At 35.7% G+C, this 23,216-nt stretch overlaps 1 protein-coding gene across 1 annotated transcript in view; it reads left to right on the top strand.

The window, feature by feature from the left end:
* The window catches only part of XPOT (exportin for tRNA), a 41,341-nt gene that overhangs the window by 1,860 nt on the left and 16,265 nt on the right, over positions 1–23,216 (top strand). The window contains exons 2-17 of the mRNA XM_023558445.2: positions 1,374–1,507; positions 5,969–6,051; positions 8,133–8,189; positions 8,780–8,849; positions 9,604–9,822; positions 10,782–10,966; positions 11,065–11,233; positions 12,445–12,681; positions 14,107–14,145; positions 14,288–14,350; positions 18,344–18,468; positions 18,852–18,996; positions 19,159–19,278; positions 19,640–19,734; positions 20,360–20,429; positions 22,199–22,437. Of these exons, the coding sequence (XP_023414213.2) occupies positions 1,374–1,507; positions 5,969–6,051; positions 8,133–8,189; positions 8,780–8,849; positions 9,604–9,822; positions 10,782–10,966; positions 11,065–11,233; positions 12,445–12,681; positions 14,107–14,145; positions 14,288–14,350; positions 18,344–18,468; positions 18,852–18,996; positions 19,159–19,278; positions 19,640–19,734; positions 20,360–20,429; positions 22,199–22,437 (2,050 nt within the window). The remainder of the gene's footprint in view (positions 1–1,373; positions 1,508–5,968; positions 6,052–8,132; positions 8,190–8,779; positions 8,850–9,603; positions 9,823–10,781; positions 10,967–11,064; positions 11,234–12,444; positions 12,682–14,106; positions 14,146–14,287; positions 14,351–18,343; positions 18,469–18,851; positions 18,997–19,158; positions 19,279–19,639; positions 19,735–20,359; positions 20,430–22,198; positions 22,438–23,216) is intronic.

The raw sequence follows: 23,216 nt of genomic DNA, 5'->3' as shown, positions 1-23,216 counted from the left end.
CCAATCTTCTGTTTGGTTATAGTAGTTAAAAAAGAAGCCCTATAGTCTTTCAGTGGGGGTATAGCAAGGCCTGGTCTTCATAACTCAAAGGTGCTTAAGAGAATAAATGTGTTTTTTCGCTTTACTTAGAGTTTGCGTAAATAAATATACATTCTCCCAAAAAGCAAGTTGCTTTTTGGAGCTTAATGGTTTGAGAATGTTAGACCATATGTTGCAAAAAAGTTGAAGTTCTTAAAATGATTTCTGTGTGTTTTAAGTAATTGATTCCTCCCCTGGTCTGTCAGTTTGTCATACTCTGGTCGCTTGCATGTCGTTACGATGCTGGATGGCGTGCCACTGGTATTGTAATTACTAGTGGGGTCACCCACGGTGGACAGATTTTAAGTGGAGCTTCCAGATTGGGAAGAAAGACCTGGCAATCTGCTTCTGAAAATTAGCTAATGAAAACCCTATAGAGCACAACAGAATATCTTCTGATATGTGCTGGAAGATGAGCCCCCTAGGTTGCAAGGCAGCAATGACTCAAGCATGCAGGCAATTATGCGCATGGCATGAGACCAGACAGTGTTCCCTTCTGTTGTACGTGGAGTTGCCGTAAGTCGGAGCCAACTCTATGGTAGTTCACAACAGCAAAGATAATTACCGTGTCTGTTCATGAAACTCCTCTAACTTCATTCTGGTCATATCTAGCATTTTTCCAGAGACTAAAAAATAGGTATTTAAAAAAAGCAATACTTTAATAGTACTGTAGTCAGTATTATTTGTCCATTTTTACCTACTGTTAAAAAACATTCTCTGAAATACACTTCTAGAATTGGCTGGCAAGAGTGGAGTTCTGTAAAGGGCAGAACTAGGCCATTGTGGAAAAGTTGAACTGCTGGTTTTTTACTGTTCTTCTCCTTCCTTTTTCATTTGACTTCTCTTGTACTTCTTGGTACCCTTTGCTCACTCGGTTCCAACTCGTGGTGACCCTATAGGAGAGAGTAGAACTGCCCCATAAGGTTTCCAAGGCTGAAATCTTTCTTTCCCCCCAAGTCTGTAGTCTTTACAGAAGCAGACTGCCATATCTTTCTCCCGTGGAATGACTGGTGGGTTCAAACCGCCAGCCTTTCAGTTAGCAGTGCAGCGCTTTAACCACTGCACCACCAGCGTTCCTTGTGGAGTATTTAGCAGGGCCCATTCTTCTTAGACTTAGAACTTTCTCTTAAAATACAGTTCGTTTGATTGTAATCTTGATAGTTTAAAAAGACGTTCTTTAAACACTTAAACTTCTTTGCATAATTTTTACCAAAATTATATTCTGGATAAGCATCTATTTTATATCAAGTACTGTTTTCTTTCAACATTGTTTTTTTTTGTGTGTGTGTGTGCAGATGTTTGTGGATTCTTCTGTGGGATCAGAGGGCACGCCTATTGTAATCAGGAAACTACAAGTATAGCAGCAGGGATGGATGAACAGGCTCTTTTAGGGCTAAATCCAAATGCTGATTCAGACTTTAGACAAAGGGTAAGTTAAGTCTGCTTAAATCATTTTTTTAAAGCATGTTAAAAAGATTTGCATTAGAAGATGACGAGTAAAAAATGGATTTGATCATAAAGGTCTAATCTGGCTAGAAATAGATACAAACAAATTTGAGGGATTTGAGTGTGTTCTGAATACAGAAACAGTAGTGTTGTAATTTATTTTGTGTTTAATTGCCTGATCAAAAGTCAGTATTAAAATTTCATTTAAGTCAAAGCAGGACTTTATGCTACATCAAACATTATTTCTAATTATTTAAGAATTGTAGACGATTGTTTAAGGGACTTTCTGTAGCATCAGACATATAGTTTTTCTTTTTCCATTGTTTGGCCGGGCCTAAAAGTCTTTTAACCCCTGTGTAGTGATATTTAACATCCTTATTATTTAGTTCATAGTTCAGACAGACATGTAAACAAGCAGTTATGATATGCCATGGGATATCTGGATAAATGTAAACCATAAAACATAATGTAGCCCACGAGTGTAATCATGACTATTGCTGAATGATAAAAGAAGAGTCTAAAGAACAAGCCTGTAATTAATTTTTTTAAAGATGTGGGCATTTTGAAGTACAGGTTAAGTGGAAGGAAAGAGACATTTCCTCTCCTTTCTTCTTTCTACACTTCCTGGCAAAGAATATGTTTTTTAAATGAGCTGAACAAGGTTAACAGTCTCACTATTATAGCAGTTTTTGTTCTGCTTTTAAAAAGAAAATTAAAAAGCAGTAAGAAAAATCTCAACTAGTTTCTAATATAAAACTCTGTTCATGACTCTGCTGTTAAATAAGTAACTAGCCCTATAACCCACTAAAACCCAGGAAAATAACAGGAATTGAGTCTTAAATATCTACTAACCGGTTATAAGATACCTACCATGCCTATCAAAAGACATTGAAGTCCATGTCTTCTGTGTATAGACAGATACTTCTATTTTTGTGAGTTTAAGCTACCCTTAGTCTTTAAACTTAAAAAATCCTTAGTCACATAGTAGAAGCATCATAGACCTGTAACTTTAGCTTGGTATTGCATGCTTAAAATAACTAAAAGCTTTTGATTTAGTTATTAAGTGGCTTTTTCCTGTTATTTTTATGTTCCATTTATGAAATTTTTTTTATTCCAGCAGCTGACAGGTTTTTCAAAATGTGCCATGAAGTTACGCTTTTCATCAATAAAAATGGGTTCTGATAGGCACAGGCATGTGTTAAGCTTAAGTCCAAGGTTAATATGATAACCCATTAAACCAACCTGAATAACAATTAATTTGGATGAAGAAGACAGAATCTTAAGGAAAAGTGAATTCTGATAGTCCTGGTGGTGGAGTTAGGAGTAGTGGGAACTTCTGTTATTTGAGTGGTTAGACAAATGACTGCCAACTTCAATTTCTCAGTTGTATCTATTCTCTCTCCTACATGGGCAGTAAAGGTAGCTGAACTGACTGTTGCCACGTAAAGACAATAAAGCATTAGAAAAAAGTATAGAAGAACTAGGTGATGAAAGCTATGACTGGTTTACCATTGCCACAGAATTTAAGAAAGAAAAACACGCTAGTAACGCTTGGATTCAGAGTACAAAGACTTCGGTTAATTGAAAACTTCCAGGTTTTTTCTTTTGTTATTATTATTCTTTTTAACCTAAATAGAAAAATTGTCTTTGGCATAAAACCTGCTATCATTGAAAGAAAATTGTAAGTCAGTGTGTCTCACTATTCCAGCAGCTAGATTCCCTCCCCCTCCTACTTTTTTTTAAATGAAATATTAGGTAGTAATGAAACATGTATGATTGACTTCTACCTTGTTCTCTTGACAGAAGCAGGGTTTCATGGCATGCTGTTAGAAAACAACTTAACCTTCTAAGACTTTTATAGCTACTTGGATTACTATATGCTTGTATTTCTAAAGATAGCCATTACTTAAGCTAATATTTGATGATCTTCATTTAATAACCTTCATGTCAATGGGTGCAACAATTGAGACCGTGTATGAAAACCTGTTCCCTCATTCATACAATCAGACAGTACAGGAGACTGTCGCCTAATATGGTGGCTTTTGTGCTTCTTTTTTCCACCTCTAACACAAAGGAAAAGATAATTTTACATCTTGGACCAGTGTGTATGTTTAGTGTGTGTGTGTGTGTATATATACACACGATACATATATTGTTGTTAGATGCCGTTGAGTTGATTTCAACTCATAGCGACCCCATATGACAGTAGAACAGTCCCGTAGGGTTTACTTGGCTAAAATCTTTATTGAAGCAGATTGCCACGTCTTCCTCCTGGAGGTCTTTCTGCACAGCGGCTGGGTGGGCTCGAACCACCCATCTTTTGGTCAGCAGGCTTTGCTCTGGCCCTCATATGAATGCAGTTTTCTTCCAAGTGGTTTTATGGATGGGAGCCAGCAGTATTCCCAGATGTGAAATATGTATTCTCCAAAATCTAAATAAACCCAACCCAGTGTTGGGCCTCCTGTTTAGTCTTAGGGGTAGGTGGTGACAACAATTTATTCTTGGTTTTCTGCTGAATGCCACAAGTGGCTCCTGCTTAAGTTATTCCCAAGAATTTAGCTGTTTTGGCAGGGCCCTAGATTTTTGCTTGATTTATTAAGCAGCCTCTGTTGGTCATGTGGGCCACCGCTGTATTCAGATCAGCCCTAGCCTGTTAGTCAGTGTTTGATATTAACATGATATTGTCAGTGTGATGTATCATTACTTTTGAGATCTGCACCAAGTCCAAGTCTCTTCTAACCAAACTATGACAGTAAGCTCATGAATTCAGGTAACTCTGTGGCAGTGCAGTGAAAGTGGATTGGGATTCTTCCCATGTGAGAGCAAACTATGGCTGGTTCTCTTCTGAGACTGGAATCGAAAAAAGGCATTTGCAAGATCAGTCACTGAGTACCAGTCTTCTTTAGCCTGCTATCTTTTCTGCACTGTTGATACTATATCTGGAACAGCTGAAGCCACAGGTGGCACTACTTCATTTAAGCCTCGATAGTCTACTATCAGCCTCCATTACCCATCTGCCTTTTTAATGGGCCACACAGGGCTATTATACAGAGAATTTGTTGGCACCAGCACTCTAGTCTTTGGCATGTCTTTAATCAAAGCAGTAATCTTTTGTCCATCAACCGTCCTATACTGTTTCAAATTAACGACCTGAGTGGGTTCATGCAATTCTAATAGTTCCCATTTAGCATGCAATCAATACCGGCCTAAGGGCAGACTTACACACCTTCAGTTTTACAATATCTGGTAGAGGGAGTGTTTCCTAGTTAGACGTAATATCCATACCAATAATACATTCAGGTAAGGAAGATGCAACTACTTCATGCAAAAAACGAAAGTCAAACTAAACCTGATGCCATCGAGTCATAGCAAGCATCTGTTTAAATCTTTCAGTTCTTATCCAAACTTTCACCTTAGTTCCCTCAACAGTTGCAGACTGATAAGTAAAATTTCACGGAATAATGTTTATTCTGGCCAGGTGTAATACATTCATATTTTCTATTTTTAGTTTTTTTGTTATTGCTGTTCCAAACCCACTAAATTGATTTCATCACTAATAGGACACAACCCACCATTTTTAAAAAATTGACCTAATTGAATTTAGATACCTCTAATGCTTAATATTCCTTCTACTGCATTTCAAGGTTATATCAGTACCTAAGCGCTTTAAAATCATCTAGCAGTGTTTCTATTTTATGTGTAATTTTTCAGCTGTGTGAGACAATTTTTACAACTTGACGAAGTCACTTTGCTCCTTGTCCATTGTCATATGTGAAAGCTGCATCTGCGATTGATGCCTAGTGAAACATGCTAATGGAAAGGAGTGGCTTAAGCAACTCCCATTCTCTCAACTATTTGGTAGAAAATAAAGCCCTGAATTCATGAACAAAGGGATGAGGAACACACTTCCTAAATAGAGCTTTTACTTTTCATTTATTTGGTGCTTTCCCAAGATTCGTATCATGCAGTTGTATTCAAATTTTAATCTCATTTTGGGGGTGGGGGGACTAATATGATATCCTTGAATCGAAATACTCCCCTTTCCTGTGTAATCGTAGAGCACATGATGCACAGTGTATGTTTTGTCTTTTACAATCACCTCTTTAATGACATATTAGCTATTAAATAGGGAAAATATACTTTACACATTATTCTTATACTTGAGTATCCTTCATAGTAGTATAACACTTGACAAAAGCACTTACAAGTTCTCTTTTAGTTCTTTTGCAGGACATTTTTGTGTTATTGCCTTTGCTGTAAGGGAACAGGTTTTAGTATATAACCGATGGAATTTATTTTTTAATTGAACCTTTTTTTTAAGGAATGATCTCTAAGCTGCACGAACTAAGAAACCTGAATTCAATGTTTTGTTTTGTTTAGTAGTATTAGTAGGGCATTGAGGTGGACTATTCTAAATAAATTTTTCTGTTTTGCTATCTTACAGGCCCTGGCCTATTTTGAACAGTTAAAAATTTCCCCAGATGCCTGGCAGGTGTGTGCAGAAGCCCTAGCCCAGAGGACATATAGGTAATGAAAATAATTTGCATAACTTAAAAGAATTTAAATTTCTGTGAATTTGCCAGGACTGTTAAATTTACCTGTATTTGAAAAATGTTTTAGCAAAAGATTTTGAACTTTGCCTTTTGGAAAAGCGTTAATGTATAGTCAATCAGTGTGGAAATGGGAAAAATCATAAATTAATATGTTGGCCATTCAAGAATTGACTTTTCAATAAAAACATCCTTTACCTTATGTTGTGCAGCTGACAGCGGATCCCAGCTTGGACATAATATGGTAGAAATTTTCTTAATGCACGGGCTGGATAGTTGGTTATCTAAAACGTTGGTATAGGAGGTAATTATAAATGATATAGATCTTAATTTTTAACTTAGAGTATGTAAACATTCGATTACCATTCTTATGATATTGGAGCACCACGTTTGGTTATATGCCCACTAGCATTCACTTCTTTCCTTGATCACACCCATAGTCCAACCTCTACAGTTTGCAGTTTGGGTCTCAATAATGAAATGAAGAACAGCAAGTACAGATTTTTACATTAGTTATTCACCCCTACCTCCCCAGGTCTTCTGGTTATCTGGCCCACACCACATATGTATAAGTTTCTCTTTCCCCTGTAATGTGAGTTTCTATGATGACTTTCTGAAGTATTTAACTTCATTTTTACAGAAATAGGAACTTTCATCTTACTCATTTTATCAATTTATAAATAATTAAAGTTACTTTCTTACCAAAGACGGGTGACTAGTATAGTGAGGCTTGGGGAAAACACGACTACTGGTAGCAAGCAGACAGCTTACTGGTGGGAGCAGAAGCGCGTGGGTGTTAGTGATGGCCTTCTAGTGGGAGCTCTGTGTGTTGTATAAGTCAGTGTGTTTTACAGGGGAAACTGAGTGCTTCAGTTTAGTGAAAGTTGGTTTCAAGAGTATCTACTGTATGCTTCAGAGTAAATAGAAGCTGGCTTTTAATTAAAGGCTTCCTGTAGTTTGTTTTTTGTGTGGAAAATCTGAGTCTTGTATAATTTAGTTAAGGATTCAATGCCATCCGTGATAAGAACAGAAACCTTGAGGTATCAGAAGAGATGCTACTTAAACCTAAGTTAAAAAAGAAAAAAGTTTAAAAGAGTAAGTTTCATCTTCTGCTATGTGAAATTGTTTTGTTTACTTAATTCATGTAGTGTGAATTAAGATGAGGTCTGAATTCTGGTATGGACCATTTAACGCACATGTGAAAATTTTTTCCATGTATGAGCCTGGTCCAAACCAGTTGTCTGCCATGAACAGAGGACTGGTAACCTTCATAGTTTATAGGTGGCTTGCTGCAACTCTGTTTTACCTTTAGAGAGCCTATTAAAAAAAAAAAAAAAAACCTGTTGCTGTTGAGTCGATTGTAACTCACAGTGACACTGTAGGACAAGGTAGAACTGCCTTATAGCTTTTCCAAGGAGCACCTGGTGGATTTGAACTGCTGACCCTGTGTGGTTAGCAGCCATGGTCTTAACCATTACGCCACCAGGGTTTCCGAGACCCAACTAGGAGTATGTAATTGATGGATGTTGATTTTTGTCACTGTGTTTTAAGAACTGCATATTTGTGACTTGGTTTCCTAAATGGACATTGAGGAGGCTGATCTGCCAGCCCAGGTGGCCCTGCTTGTTTTTGATTTGGCAGCAGTGGAACTGACTAGGGTTGAATTCTAAGTGGGACTTAGATGGCCATCTCTGATTAAACTCAGCCTCTGACCGTCTACCATTTGTTTTTTTTATACCTAGCCTTTTTACTTTGAAGTTCCAGGAAGCCTAATGTCTTACATTTAGAAGGAATGCCTTCTCTTTGCAAAGCACAGTGTTTAAGGTTCATCTTAATATTTTTGGCTATTTTCTTGCCAGATTTTATGGGAATATTATATTCTCCTAGCTTTTTAAACAAATGGATATGAATGTAATGAAACTAATACATAGAAAGCCAGCCAGAGGTCTAGTTTGGAAACTTCTCAGCTGTGCTTTTCATTAGTATTTTGCCTTTGGTTTCTTTGTTGCAATTCATCCTCTGCTTATCCAATTTTCTTTTCCTTTTTTTCCTTTTCAGTGATGATCACATAAAGTTTTTCTGCTTTCAAGTACTAGAACATCAAGTTAAATACAAGTAAGGCTTTTCTCACCATTTTGACTCTGAGATACGTAGAGAGGCTTAGTTTCTCCTTTTTGGAGAAATCATAAGACAGGTTATAAATTGACACTCACATCTGGTTTATAAATGTGTTTTGGCTTATTCCAGAGTGTATCAAAAATACTGAATTAAAGGTGGAGAGCAACACCAGGCTTGTTCTTCTACATGAGAGCTCTTTATTAGAGCTGAGCGGCCACATAGGCACTTGTGCCTTTAATTAAGCAAAACAATAAAATGCTGCTTAGAGGATCCTTGGTTTGCTTACTGATTTAATCTGTGAAACAGACAACACAGATAAATTTCTGCTTGAAAAAATGTGTAGTTACCATTTTGTTTTAGCATGAATTGAACCACATACCAAACTAAGAACACTTGATACCCTACCAGCTACTTCTATATCTTCTTTAAAGCAGTGATGAAAGAGGCATTACCGCTTTATCTAAGGAAGCTTTAACTAATCGAGTGATATACTAATTTTCCCTTTCATGTGTATAAGCGATTATTATTTTTCAAAACCACAGACACCAAATACAGCCATTTTTATTTGTTTTCTCTATTTGAAACAGATACTCGGATTTAACTACTGTTCAACAACAACTAATTAGGGAGACGCTCATATCTTGGCTTCAAACTCAGGTGACATAGTAACTTCACTACCTCAGATTACCAGATGTTTAAACTTCTGTTTTTGGAAGAGTTTGCAACTTTACCGGTAAAATTCTGATCATCTATGTTTGATCCGGTAGCTTTTTTTAAAGGTGATGGTTTTGAAGACCATGAGTCGGTGAAAAATTAGCAATAATTTAGAATCATATCAGTAAGTGCCTTCCACAACACATGTGGAAACTTTGGTTTTAAAATGTAAATTTTTTTTACTACCTGACAATAGTGGCTTTTTTGCTTGCCTCTTTTTTTTTTTTTCTTAAAGGTGAGTCCTTTTGGACAGCCTTTTCACAAAGGGTTCTTTTCAAAGGTAGAGTTCTTTAGTCACAGCATGTTCTTTTGGGTCAATTTTAGCTAATCCTAACATATAGTTACATAGCTAGAATTATTATTTTTTTAACCAACAAGGAAGTAGGAGAAAAATAATTGAAAAGTTGTTTTCATCTTAGAAGAAATTATAGGGAGCTTTAAAAAGTCTGCAATATGAAACTTTAAAATTATGAGAATGAGAAATAGCCATCAACTCCTTTGTCAGTTTGATTGTTCTCTGCCTGACCAGTCGTTTAAGTATGCTTTGATGATTCTGATGCATGTTTGTTGCACAGCTAATCTGGACCATGATGAACCTTGGTGGGTTTTTGCTTATTTATGATAAATAGAAAAACAACCTGTGTTTGGGTCTTTTTGGTTTACGTTTAGTTTCATGGACTGTTTCTCTGTTTGTTAGATGCTGAATCCCCACCCAGAGAAGACCTTTATACGAAATAAAGCAGCCCAAGTCTTCGCCTTGCTTTTTGTTACAGAATATCTCACTAAATGGCCCAAGTTTTTTTTTGACATTCTCTCAGTAGTGGACCTAAATCCAAGGGGAGTAGATCTGTACCTCCGGATTCTCATGGCTATTGACTCAGAGTTGGTGGATCGTGATGTGGTGCATACGTCAGAGGCAAGTAACTTCTGTTTTTTAGTTTTTAATGTAGATGTTGTAGGAGATAGTGGGCACATAATGAAAAGTGTGAAGGCTTATTTTAATTTTTTGAAGACAAGTTTACTTCGGAATAATTACAAATTAACTGAATTTGTTGAATTTTGTTTTACAAAGGAACAAACTTGATTTAAAACGTAGGTTAAAATTAGAGTATTACTTTAGATTTTTTAACTAAGCAAGTACTTTCTCCAGTGAAATACACAAATTTCTCCTATGAATTTGTCAAAAAACGTGGTCTGTATTTATGGTTGCTGTATAGTTCCTGAACTCTGTGGGGCAGTTCTACTCTGTCCTATAGGGTCGCTATGAGTCGGAATCGACTCAACGGCACTGGGTTTGGTTTTTTTGGTTTATGTAGTTCCTGAGGGAGGAAGAATCATTGTTTATGAATTATCAGTGCTGTATTCTTCTGTGTTCTTAGTCATATAGCCCATTACCTAGTCTTTTCTCTATTTCTTCATTATGCTATGTATTTTTTTTAATTCTTAAAGAACAGAATAGAAAGTTGGAAATGTGTTTAATGTTTTGAGATCATTGTATGTCTGAAACACTTATAAGGGTATTATCGTGAAGTTACGTTTCTGCCGTTCTGTACTTAAAGTTTAAGTCTCATGTTTACAGAATATTGAGAAATATGAGTTATCACATGCCTAACATTCTCTACAATGCTTATTTATACTTTGTTTAATAAAAAATCAAGTCTGGCACCAAGGAATGGAACGGAAAGAGGAAATACAAAGAATCACAGGATACGATTTCAGAGCTGATAAATAGGAAATAGTGGCAGGGAATGTGTTAACAAGTCTGAAAGTTTAGTGGCAAGAAAAATACCATGCACCTATTCAGATGTCAAACATTATTTTGTGAGGTAATCTACTTTGTGTATTTGGTGGATTTTTTTTTTTTTTCCTTTTTAGGAGGCTCGTAGGAATACTTTAATAAAAGATACCATGAGGGAACAGTGTATTCCAAACCTGGTGGAATCATGGTACCAAATCTTACAAAATTATCAGTATAATAATTCAGAAGTGACATGTCAGTGCCTTGAAGTAGTTGGGGCTTATGTCTCTTGGATAGACTTATCCCTTATAGCCAATGATAGGTAAGTATACCTAATTTTTAAAATATGAGCCTGCAAAATACATTATCTAAAATGTAAGAATTTGAAACGTTAAAATGATTTTCTTTCCCCGTTACCAGGTTTATAAATATGCTGCTAGGTCATATGTCAGTAGAAGTGCTACGGGAAGAAGCATGTGACTGTTTATTTGAAATTGTAAATAAAGGAATGGATCCTGTTGATAAAATGAAGCTAGTAGAATCTTTATGTCAAGTATTACAGGCTGCTGGGTTTTTCAACATTGACCAGGTCAGTAAATTTGTGTATAAAATTTTGATAATTTTTGGAACAAACTGGGATACGTAGTAACAAATACAGGTTTTTCTTTTTTTTTTCTTTAAATGTTGAAAACTTTCCTTGAGATTATAATAATAAAGCATTATATTCGGAAAACCATAATGCTGTCTGTAGCATTGGCCTTGGTAGATGGTGATAGTTCTTAAACTTTCAGGTCCGGACTTGAACCTGAGGTTGCATTTCTAACAAACACCCGGGATGCTGATGGACCACACTTTCAACAGCAAGGACTATGCCATTTACGTGACAATGTTTTTTACTAAAATTAAGCCCAGTAATTACGAATGTTACATATTCATTGTACTTTTGAATTTTAACTCATTTGAGCTGGTTAGCTCTGACAGAGGCTATGGGTGTGGTAAAGTTTAGTGATTTAGAAACAGAATTGAAGGTTTTTGTTTTAATTTTGCTGTGACAGAAGATAACCACTAAGAAGTCTTTGTATTGCTGATATATCAGTAATGTGGCTTTAGTGTTTTTTACAGACAAATAATGGTGTTTTTTTTTACATTTCAAGTAATTGTCTTGTTTTATCCCTAGTAAAAGATCTAAAATGGTAAATGTAGATAGAGCCTTTTTCTATAGGCAAGCAGCCTATAGAAAACAGTGGAAATAGTCCAAGTTTTATTCCTAACTCTAACACTGATACGATCTTAGGCAGTAACTGTAATAGCAATTCTATCTTCTTGCAGGATAGTTGAGTATCAAATTAGGTAGTATCAGAAAGGACTGTTGTAAATTGTTACATATACTGTAATATAACGACATTAACTTTATTAGAACATGTTTACTAAATTCAGCAATTTAGAGAGGAGGAGACTTACTTATAATGAAATCTGAATTGTCATCTTAAGGAAGTTTATAGAGATTTCCTGAAAGTACTGATGACTTTTTTATTTTAAAGCTTTGATGGAGCTGGTAATGTCTACAGGACTATAATCATTAAAAATAGTTCCTTTAAAGAGTACTTAGTGGGTAATAATTGTAACAGAAGAATTTGAATTATAAAAATTCCCTGATCAGAATAACGGAATTGTTAAAGATCTCATATCAGTTTAAAATTGAATCCTGTAATTGGTACTTCCCTAATACTGAAGTTTAAAGTTTTACCTCTCATTCTTGAATGGTGGTTTTACATTGGTGTCTGTCTTGATTGCTTGTAGGAGGAAGATGTTGACTTTCTAGCCAGATTTTCCAAGCTGGTAAATGGAATGGGACAGTCATTGATAGTTAGTTGGACTAAATTAATTAAGAACGGGGATATTAAGAATGCGCAAGAGGCACTGCAAGCTGTTGAAACAAAGGTGGCGCTGATGCTGCAGCTACTTATTCATGAGGATGATGACATCTCCTCTAACATTATCGGATTTTGTTATGATTATCTTCATATTTTGAAACAGGCAAGTCTTTGTTTTAACCTTTTTGTCCAGTAGGTAATATAGAGAGGTCATAGAGAATGTGGAAAACACATGAAAATAAGAAAACACCCATAATTCTACCTAAAAATACTTATTTTTAAAGAACGAAAATATTTTCATCTTTTTTCTGGGCATATTCCCCCATAGTTAAAATAATTATGTTTATTGTCTTTAAAAAAAAAAAAGGGAAGAAAATGTCTTAGCCAAAAAACAGGAACTGAGTTGGTTCTGAAATTCACTCAACTTAACAACCATGAGAGTTAGTTATTGGCTTTGGTTATGTTTCTATTTTGAACCTGTGTTTTGAAATACAGTAGAAATTTTGCTAAACACAATTCATTATTTTAATTTCTTATAAACTTTTTTAAAAGATGAAAAACTTACTCTTAAACAGTAGCATTTTAAAGAATTAGTAACACTTCATTATGACCTATGAGAGAACATTACTATTTTATGTACTTCCTATTAACTGAACACGAGTATAACTTCTGTTTTATTGTTATAAACATATTACGCGTCTGCATGCATACTTAAAGAAATGTAAGCGATGAAGAAAGATAAAGTCAGTACTTAAAAACACTGTACTATACTGTAGCTCTTAATAGGTTTCTAGGCTTATTTTACTTTTTTAAAAAACAAGATGGGATCGTACTTTACTGTCCTATAACCTGCTTTTTTTGCTGAAAATCAAACGTTTATCTGTATCTTTGCCTACTTATTTATAATGTAGAACTGCTAAGTGTAAGTACATTTTAACTATAGTCAGGTACTGCCAAAATGCCCTCCAGAAAAGTTGTGTGCATGTTTTAAAAGATCTTAATTGAGTAGAAAAAAAAAATTTTTATTTTATTTTTATTGTGTTTTAAGTGAAAGTTTACAAATCAAGTTAGTCTCTCATACAAAACTTTATATACACCTTGCTATATACTCCTAGCTGCTCTCCCCCTAATGAGACAGCACACTCCTTCTCTCCACCCTGTATTTCCGTGTCCATTCAGCCAGCTTCTATCCTCCTCTGCCTTCACATCTCCTCTCCAGACAGGAGCTGCCCAGATAGTCTCATGTGTCTACTTGATCCAAGAAGCCCACTCCTCACCAATATCATTTTCTGTCTTATAGTCCAATCCAATCCCTGTCTGAAGAGTTGGCTTTGAGAATGGTTCCAGTCTTGGGCTAACAGAAGGTCTGGGGACCATGACCTCAGGGGTCCCTCCAGTCTCAGACCATTAAGTCTGATCTTTTTATGAGAAGTTGAGGTCTGCATCCCACTGCTCTCCTGCTCCTTCAGGGATTCTCTGTTGTGCTCACTGTTATGGCAGTCATCAGTTGTAGCTGGGCCTAGAAAAATATTTTTATAAGCAAATATAACTTTAGGAAACCTAATAAATTGTTGCTTATTTTTAACAGCTTACAGTGCTCTCGGATCAGCAGAAAGCTAATGTAGAGGTAAAATTCACTTCTTTTTGGTTTATTTAAATTGATGGTACAATCTGTGTTTCTACAGTCTGCCTTGAAATATATTTTAATTTTTCAAATTTTATCAAATTAAATTAGGAGAATGATCAACAAAAACTATTCTTAATTTTAGGCAATCATGTTGGCTGTCATGAAAAAATTGACGTATGATGAAGAGTACAACTTTGAAAATGAGGTAAGAATTTTTCATTAAGGGGATACCAGTTTTAGTTTTATTGTTTACTTACGTTACATTAGTATTTCAAGTCTTGATTTTTTGGAGGCCCTTTAAAACACAACATATTTGAAAGCTTAATCCTGTTTATACTGATGTCAGCCTTAGGTCACCACCATGTGTCTGTCAGTGTGTCATACTGTGGTGGCTTGCGTGTTGCTGTGATATTGGAGGCTTTGCCACCAGTATTTCAAATACTAGTGGTGAACAGTACTTGGTGGACAGGTTTTAGCAGAGCGTTCAGACTAAGGCAGGAAGAAGGGCCTGGCAGTCTACTTCTGAAAAAATTGGCTAGTAAAAACCTTATGAATAGCAGTAGAACATCATCTAATACATTGCCAGAAGGTGAGCCCCTCAGGTTGCAAGGCACTGAAAATACAACTAGGGAAGAGCTGCCTCCTGAGTTGACCTTAAGGACACGGATGGAGCAAAGCTTTTGAGACCTTCATCTGACGATGTGGCACAACTCAAAATGAGAAGAAACAGCTACACTCATCCATTGACAGTCAGAACATGGAATGTACGAAGTATGAATCTAGGAAAATTGGAAGTCGTGAAAAATGAAATGGAATGCATAAAGATTGATATTGTAGGCATTAGTGAGTGGAAATGGCCATTTCGAATCAGACAATCATGGTCTAGTATGCTGGGGACGACAAATTGAAGAGGAATGGCGTCAAAAAGAAAATACCAGGATCTGTCTTGAAGTACAACACTGTCAGTGATAGGATAATATCCATATACCTACAAGGAAGACCGGTTAACATGACTATTATTCAAATTTACTCACCAACCACTAAGGCCAGAGATGAAGAAATTGAAGATATTTACCAACTTCTGCAGTCTGATATTGTGAAACATGCTATCAAGATGCATTGATTACTACTGGTGATTGGAATGCGAAAGTTGGAAACAAAGAATTGGTAGTTGAAAATATGGCTTTCATGATAGCAACAGTTTCAGAGACCACATGATAGAATTTTTCAAGACTAAGACTTTTTCATTGAAATACCTTTTCAACAACATCAAAAGTGACTATTCCAACATGGGACCTCGCCAGATGGAGTACACAGGCATCAAATCCACTACGTTTGTGGAAAGGTGATGGAAAAGCTCCATATCAGTCAGAACAAGATCAGGGGCCAACTGCAGATATCAATTCCTCATATGCAAGTTCAGGTTAAAGTTGAAGAAAATTAGGTAAAGTCCACAATAGCCAAAGTACAACCTTGAGTATATCCCACCTGAATTTAGAGACCATCTCAAGAATAGGTTTGACACATTGAACACTAATGACAAAAGACCAAATGAGTTGTGCAAGGACATCACACGTGAAGAAAGCAAGAAGTCATTAAAAAGAAAGAAAAGACCAAAATGGGTGTCAGATGAGACCCTGAAGCTTGCTCTTGAACGTAAGGTAGCTAAAGCAAAAAGAAGAATGATGGAGTAAAAGAGCTGAACAGAAGATTTCAAAGGGCAGCTGGAGAAGACAAAGTAAAGTATTATAATGAAATTTGCAAAGACCTGGAGATAGAAAACCAAAAGAACTGAAGAAAAAATTCAAACCTTAAGTTACAATATTGAACAATTCTATGGGAAAAATATTAAGCAACACAGGCAGCATCAAAAGAAGATGGAAGGAATACACAGTCACTATACCAAAAAGAATTGGTCAGTGTTCAGCCGTTTCAGGAGGTGGCATATGATCAAGAACCAATGGTACTAAAGGAAGAAGTCTGAGCTATGCCGAAGGCATTAGTGAAAAACAGGGATCCTGGAATTGATAGAATACCAATTGAGATGTTTCAGCAAACGGATGCAGCACTGGAAGTACTCACTTGTCTGTGCCAAGAAATTTGGAAGACAGCTCCCTGGCCAACCAACTGGAAGAGATCCACATTTTTGCCTATTCCCAAGAAAGGTGACCCAACCAAGTGTGGAAATTATCAAACAATATCATTAATACCACACACAAGTAAAATTTTGTTGAAGGTCATTCAGTAGCAACTGTAGCAGTATATTGACAGGGAACTGCCAGAAATTCAGGCCGGATTCAGAAGAGGATGCAGAATGAGGGCTATCATTGCTGAAGTCAAATGGATCATGGCTGAAAGCAGGGAATACCAGAAAGATGTTTACTGTGTTTTATTGACTATGCAAAGGTATTTGACTGTGTGGATCATAACAAGTTATGGATAACATTGTAGAGAATGTAGAGCACTTAATTGTGCTCATGAGGAATCTGTACACAGATCAAGAGGCAGCTGTTTGAAGAGAACCGGGGTATACTACATGGTTTAAAGTCAGGAAGGTTATGCGTCCAGGTTGTATCCTTCGACCACACTTAGTCTGTACGCTAAGCAAATAATCCAAGAAGCTGTATTATATGAAAAAGAACAGGGCTTCAGGATTGGAGGTAGACTCATTAACAACCTGCAATATGCAGATGACACAACCTTGCTTGCCGAAAGTGAAGAGGACTTGAAGCACTTACTGATGAAGACCAAAGACCACAGCCTTCAGTATGGATTACACCTCAACATAAAACACAGATCCTCACAACTGGACCAATAAGCAACATCATGGTAAACGGAGAAAAGATTGAAGTTGTTAAGGATTTCATTTTACTTAGATCCACAATTAACGCCCATGGAAGCAGCAGTCAAGAAATGAAACAACATGTTGCACTGGGCAAATCTGTGCAAAAGACCTCTTTGGACTGTTTAAAGGACTAAGGTGTGCCTGACCCAAGCTATGGTGTTTTCAGTTGCCTCATGTGCATGTGAAAGCTGGACAGTGAATAAGGAAGACCGAAGAAGAATTGTTGCCTTTAAATTACGGTGTTGGCGAAGAGTATTGAATATACCATGGACTGCCAGAAGAACGAACAGATCTGTCGTGGAAGAAATATAGCCAGATTGCTCATTAGAAGCAAGGATGTCAAGACTTATCACTTATGACATCATGCTTGGTAGAGTACAGGGTCAGCTAAAAAGACGAAGACCCTTGACAAGATGGGTTGACACTGTGGCTTCAACAATGGGCTCAATCATAGCAACGATTGTGAGGATGGTGCAGGACTGGGCAGTGGTTTGTCCTCTTGTACACAGGGTCACCGCAAGTCGGAATGGACTCAGCAGCACCTAACAGCCACCACCTAGGAGCAGTTAATGGAAGCTCCTTAATCCTTTCTTTTTGTATTTTGTCTGTTAACAATCCTTTTATAAAAAGCATTGAACTTTGTAAAATATTGACCATATGTGTTGGTAATCTGATCTTATTTTAAATTTAGCAAGAGTGATGATTGAGACCCAGTCAGTGGGCTTCAGAATGTAAGTCTCTGTGGGAGAGTGGGAATGAGGCACTTCACTGGCTGGAGTTAACTCTCTTGTCCAGGTTTGCATGTGGGCCAGCCTTCCATCAATCACCGGGCCAGCAGGCACTTCCTAGTGACTCAGTCATGGCATGTACTTCTTAGCTGTCTGATGAAGTGTTTTATTTCCCACCTTAGGCAGTCTACAACTTTGAACTATGAAAGGATAATGGTGATAATAATCAACACGTTACAAACTTATGACATGCTAGGCTTGTTATACATAATATCTCTAGTCATACAGCATTGCTATCATATTTTACATTGAGCACTGAGGTACAAGGAGAATAAGGTGTCAAAGGCTCACAAAGCCCAATGTGAACATATTGTGGCCTAGACCCTTGCCCTTAACCACCTCTATATATTTCTAGTTCTAGACGTTCAAAGCCTAGGGCCATGTTCAGAAACACTTATGAGCAGGAGTGGCAAAAACTAAGCATATTAATAGTTTCTGTATATAAATAAATACTGATGAAAAAAGAAAATTATAAATACAGCAAACTACATGAGAAACCAAAATTTGTGTGGATTTTAAAATATATTTTACATTTTTAAAATAAGAATTCTAAAATATATCCTAGGGTGAAGACGAAGCCATGTTTGTAGAATATAGAAAACAACTGAAGTTATTGTTGGACAGGCTTGCTCAAGTCTCACCAGAGTTACTGCTGGCTTCTGTTCGCAGAGTTTTTAGTTCTACACTGCAGTAAGTTTGTCATTGTTTTTGTAACAAACTCACCTTTATCCATCCCTTTGCTACCTGGTGATGGTATAAAATAAGTGGTTCCTATACTTACTAATCCGTGTTACCCTTTAGATCTTATGTGTATTTCTGGAAACAATGCATTTCTCTTGTTGCTTTGATTTCTCTTGATCCTTAGGGGAAATGCTTCTCTTTGAGACATTGACAATAAAATGAACATCAATTATTTCTGCTTTCGCAGTATAAATTCTCACACCTGGCAAAATTAGCAATTACTTTAACATTTTAATAGGTAAAAGGTTTTTGTTGATGTCTTACTATTCTGTGTAGCACTAGTTGTATCAAAAGTTTATGTTCAGATCTCACTGACCTATTATCCCTGGTAGGAATTGGCAGACTACACGGTTTATGGAAGTTGAAGTAGCAATAAGGTTGCTGTATATGTTGGCAGAAGCTCTTCCACTCTCTCATGGTGCTCACTTCTCAGGTGATGTTTCAAAAGCTAGTGCTTTGCAGGATATGATGCGAACTGTAAGTATATACTGAAAATAATTTATTTTAAACATATCTTTCTGTTTTCATAATAAGTTAATGGAAGTTTTTAAATTGTTAGAGCTTAGTATCTGTTAATACTGGGGCATTTAGATGTTGCAATAAATAAGGCTTGGTTTCTTAATTTTTTTCCTGCTCCAGTTGGTAACGTCAGGAGTTAGTTCCTATCAGCATACATCTGTGACATTGGAGTTCTTTGAAACTGTTGTGAGATACGAAAAGTTTTTCACAGTTGAACCTCAGCACATTCCATGTGTACTAGTAAGTATATAATTTAGGTTTTTTTATTTTCCATGTATTTCAGCTAATCAGCAGATAGTATTCCTAGGATAGCTTTCTGTCCTTAGTAACTTTTCCCATAACCAGCAGCTCTCAGAAACTGTGTTTTGGACACATTGAAACAAAACCCTTCTCCATTTCTTAAAAATAGACATTATCGGTTTAATTAATCATTTAAAATAAGTTCTCAAGGGCCCACTTGTATGTAGAGTAGGATTATTTTTGATATATACCTGATCTTAACACCTTTTAGGTGTTAAGAATTAAAATTTGGTATGAACAAACATATCAAGACGGAATAAATGCAGAAGTAGTAAAAATAAAAACGTCTGTGTTTCTTTAGATGGCTTTCTTAGATCATAGAGGTCTGCGGCATTCTAATGCAAAAGTACGAAGCAGAACTGCTTACCTGTTTTCTAGATTCGTCAAGTCTCTCAAGTAAGTACAGTTTCCAGCTGTTGTGTTTAGTCATTTTCACTCAGGCTTTTAGACATATAAATTATTTTTCAAGAGGCTGTGGTAGCTATGTTTCTTTCTGTTCTGAGGCTTTTTTTAAAGCAGGTGTTCCTTTTTTATGTCATTATATATTATGACTTGATTTTCTGCTCATTGGCCAGTAACTTTTTTCATTGCTAACAAGTGGTTTCTTGCATCCTTTTCTGTGTAACATCTGTCATCACTAATGACGTTAGTTAGTAAATAAACTAGCAGTTTTATTGCTGTGAATCAATATATGGCTACTTTGAAATTGTAAAGAAGGTATCTTTGAAAAATACGTTCTTAAATCTAATCCATTTTGTGTTCTTTACAAGTACTATTTTTTGTGTGTAAAACTGCAATTACATACAAGATCGTAAGTTGTCTTTACAATCTATCACTGACAGAGAAAATAGGCATACTTTTTTAGAAAGTGTTTTTTAATCATTTCTAGCCTTTCCAAGTGTGACCAGCTTGGAATGGAACTTCTTTTTAGTTCTGTCTTAAAGGAGAATTTGGTATCTTAGCAAATTTTTTGAGCATTATTATTTATTTAATTATGATTTTCCTTATTGTCTTTATTCAGTAAACAAATGAATCCTTTCATCGAAGATATTCTGAATAGAATACAAGACTTATTAGAGCTTTCTCCACCTGTAAGTATCTATTCTTCTAAGGTATAGATTTTCCCCAAATATCATACCATCAGCCTCAATGTGGGCCCCCCCGTTTGTTTTGTTTTGTTTTGTTTCCATTTTTAGTTTGTTTAAATACTTTTTAAGTAGGCAGTGGTTAGCTAGTCCTGGTTACCAATACTTCTGTTGAGATATAGCAAACAAAACATAGTAATAGAAATGGAAAGAGATCAAGAGTTGACTGATAAATGTGATGGTGTAGGGTTTGCTGTAGTCTCGCTGTACCATTCAATGATAGTGAAGTATTTTATGGAGAAGGAAAAATTCAACTTCTGAATTATTTTCCATTTAGTACTAGGACCAAATAGCCATTTTCAGTGACTGCTACTATTAGACTGAAATTTTTCTGTGTGATTTCTGGCTTGGGGTAAAAAACTTTAAATCCTACTTGATCTGAATATATTATCGATTTCACTACAAAGATTTAAGTTGAGATACTTTCTAAGTACATTTTAGTTTACACATGCTTTTGTGTAAAGCAAAATACTAACTTTGGCTAATTTTTTTATTTTCATAAAAGTTATTACTATAGCTATCACTTGAAAAGTATTAAAAATAAATACAAAATAATCATACTTTTAAGTACAATATTCAATATTTAGGGTATGAAAGTTACATAATTTTACTGCATGAGATGGTACTAGTGAATTATATGATTAAATTATCTTTACTTACATGTTACAAAAACCAGTAAAGTACTTTACCTAGTTAATGCAAGTTTTCCTTGGCAGTTCACACTGACCCATAAGATTTAGGCATTCAGAAAGCCGTATTATCTCACAGATATTGGAAATAGGATTACTGTACATATAAACAAGGACTTGTACTGTTCCTGTAATCCTTCAGTATATAAAAAGTCCTGATTCAAGTTGCTTCTCTTGAAAGTTGATTAATCAGTATTTATTTTTTAGCACTATTTTATCTGTGCATTCTCAACTTCTAGCAAAAAATGAGAAATCCTAGTAGGTTCCTAAAAAATACTTTATTACTTTTAAATAGGGACATTTCTCTTTCAAGGGATGAGGTTTTTTTTTTATTATTATTATTAATAAAACCACCACATAACTTAAAAATCTGTTGTAGGACTAGATTTTTGCATAATTTAACAGGGTATTTTATTGTTGGAGATAGAGCAGCCTCTAATTTTTTCCTCTTCCTTTTGGCCTTTCTGAGTATATACATGTTAAAAAAAAAAAATAGCAAAACCTATTAGTAAGAATTGATCAGTATGTGAAATGCTTGGTTGTGCTTAAATGAGGTGAGGTTTTTTCATTTGTAGTCTTATTTTTTAAACGTTCTAAAGTAACAACTGAGGTGTGTATATGCATGTGACTTTTGCTGTTAAATTCTTAAGCACTCGTTTAAAATATTGTGCGGCCTTTATACTACCATTCAAAGCACTTCGTATGCTTTATTTTTAGCCTCATAACAATTGTACAAGTCAATTAGATTTTTACAGAAGAAAACATGTTAGAAGGCTGACTAATAATTATCTAATGTGCAAAGTCTTGTCAGAGCTAGAATTAGAACCACGGTCTTTTACCTACTAATTCAATTTTCTTTCCCTTATAAGTTCCTAGGAGAAAATTTGTTTTTTCTAAGTACTTGATCTGCTTTTCAATAATGAGTTGATGTGATAGATTACATTTCCTATCCCTTTTGCACTTATCCTGAGTAAATGAGAGAAACTGAAAAAAGAAATACTGCAGTAAGACTAAATTTCATTCTAGGAGAATGGTTACCAGTCCTTGTTGAGCAGTGATGATCAGCTGTTTATCTATGAGACAGCTGGAGTGCTGATTGTTAATAGTGAATACCCAGCGGAAAGGAAGCAAGCGTTAATGAGGAATCTGTTGACCCCGCTAATGGAGAAGTTTAAGATTCTGTTAGAAAAATTGATGCTGGCACAAGATGAAGAAAGACAGGCATCTCTAGCAGACTGTCTTAACCATGCTGTTGGATTTGCCAGGTGAGCATGACTGCAGTTAAAACTGTAAAGTTTGTGTCTGTACACACAGAAGTAGTTATTTGAACCTTTTAGGATTGGGCAAAAATGTCAGTCTAAAACCGAATTGTCCAGAGAATTGTCTAGACCATTCTTATCTAAACCAGTGAATTAGGAGATTCAACTGAGGGAGGGACTAGATCACATAACATTCTACTTTTCTGCCTTGACAACTATCTATAATCTGTAACTCCTCAGAATTCTTTGGTGTAAGTTGATACTGTATTTAAGGGTTTAGCTAAAGTCTTTATTTACCAATGACTTGTTGGGACATCTTAAATAGGTCTTGGAGGCTTCTCTTTTAGCTGTTGTATTGTGTCATAAAGACCACCGAAGCAGCTGCTGCTCTCTCTACCCATACTTTTAATTGGTGAACAATAACAGCGTGGGTGATTGCTAATTAGGAGTTGTACAGAAAAATTGCTATATAGAATACTTAAGAGAAAGATATATTAGAGAGGTTGTATGAGTAACTTGGTTCTGAAGATTGTTTTCTAAATTTAAGTGAGTAGCTTGAAGATTTCTAGTACAACTTAGTCATATAAGTGGATTTTTTTTTTCATTTTTTGCATATATTATCATTACGATTTTAGTAAAACATTTCGATAGACTCAAATTACAGGGATTATGTTAACTGTATTTCATTCACTCAATTTGACCCTTTTTGTTCTGGAATGGTAACTAAGCAATAGTTTACAAATAACCATATTAACTAAAGATGGTAGTAATTGAGACATGGAAAA

The sequence above is a fragment of the Loxodonta africana genome, chromosome 4, assembly GCF_030014295.1.
Source record: "Loxodonta africana isolate mLoxAfr1 chromosome 4, mLoxAfr1.hap2, whole genome shotgun sequence".
Lineage (NCBI taxonomy): Eukaryota > Metazoa > Chordata > Mammalia > Proboscidea > Elephantidae > Loxodonta > Loxodonta africana.
Note: the sequence above shows the minus strand (reverse complement) of the source record. Positions and strands in the feature narration are given on the sequence as shown.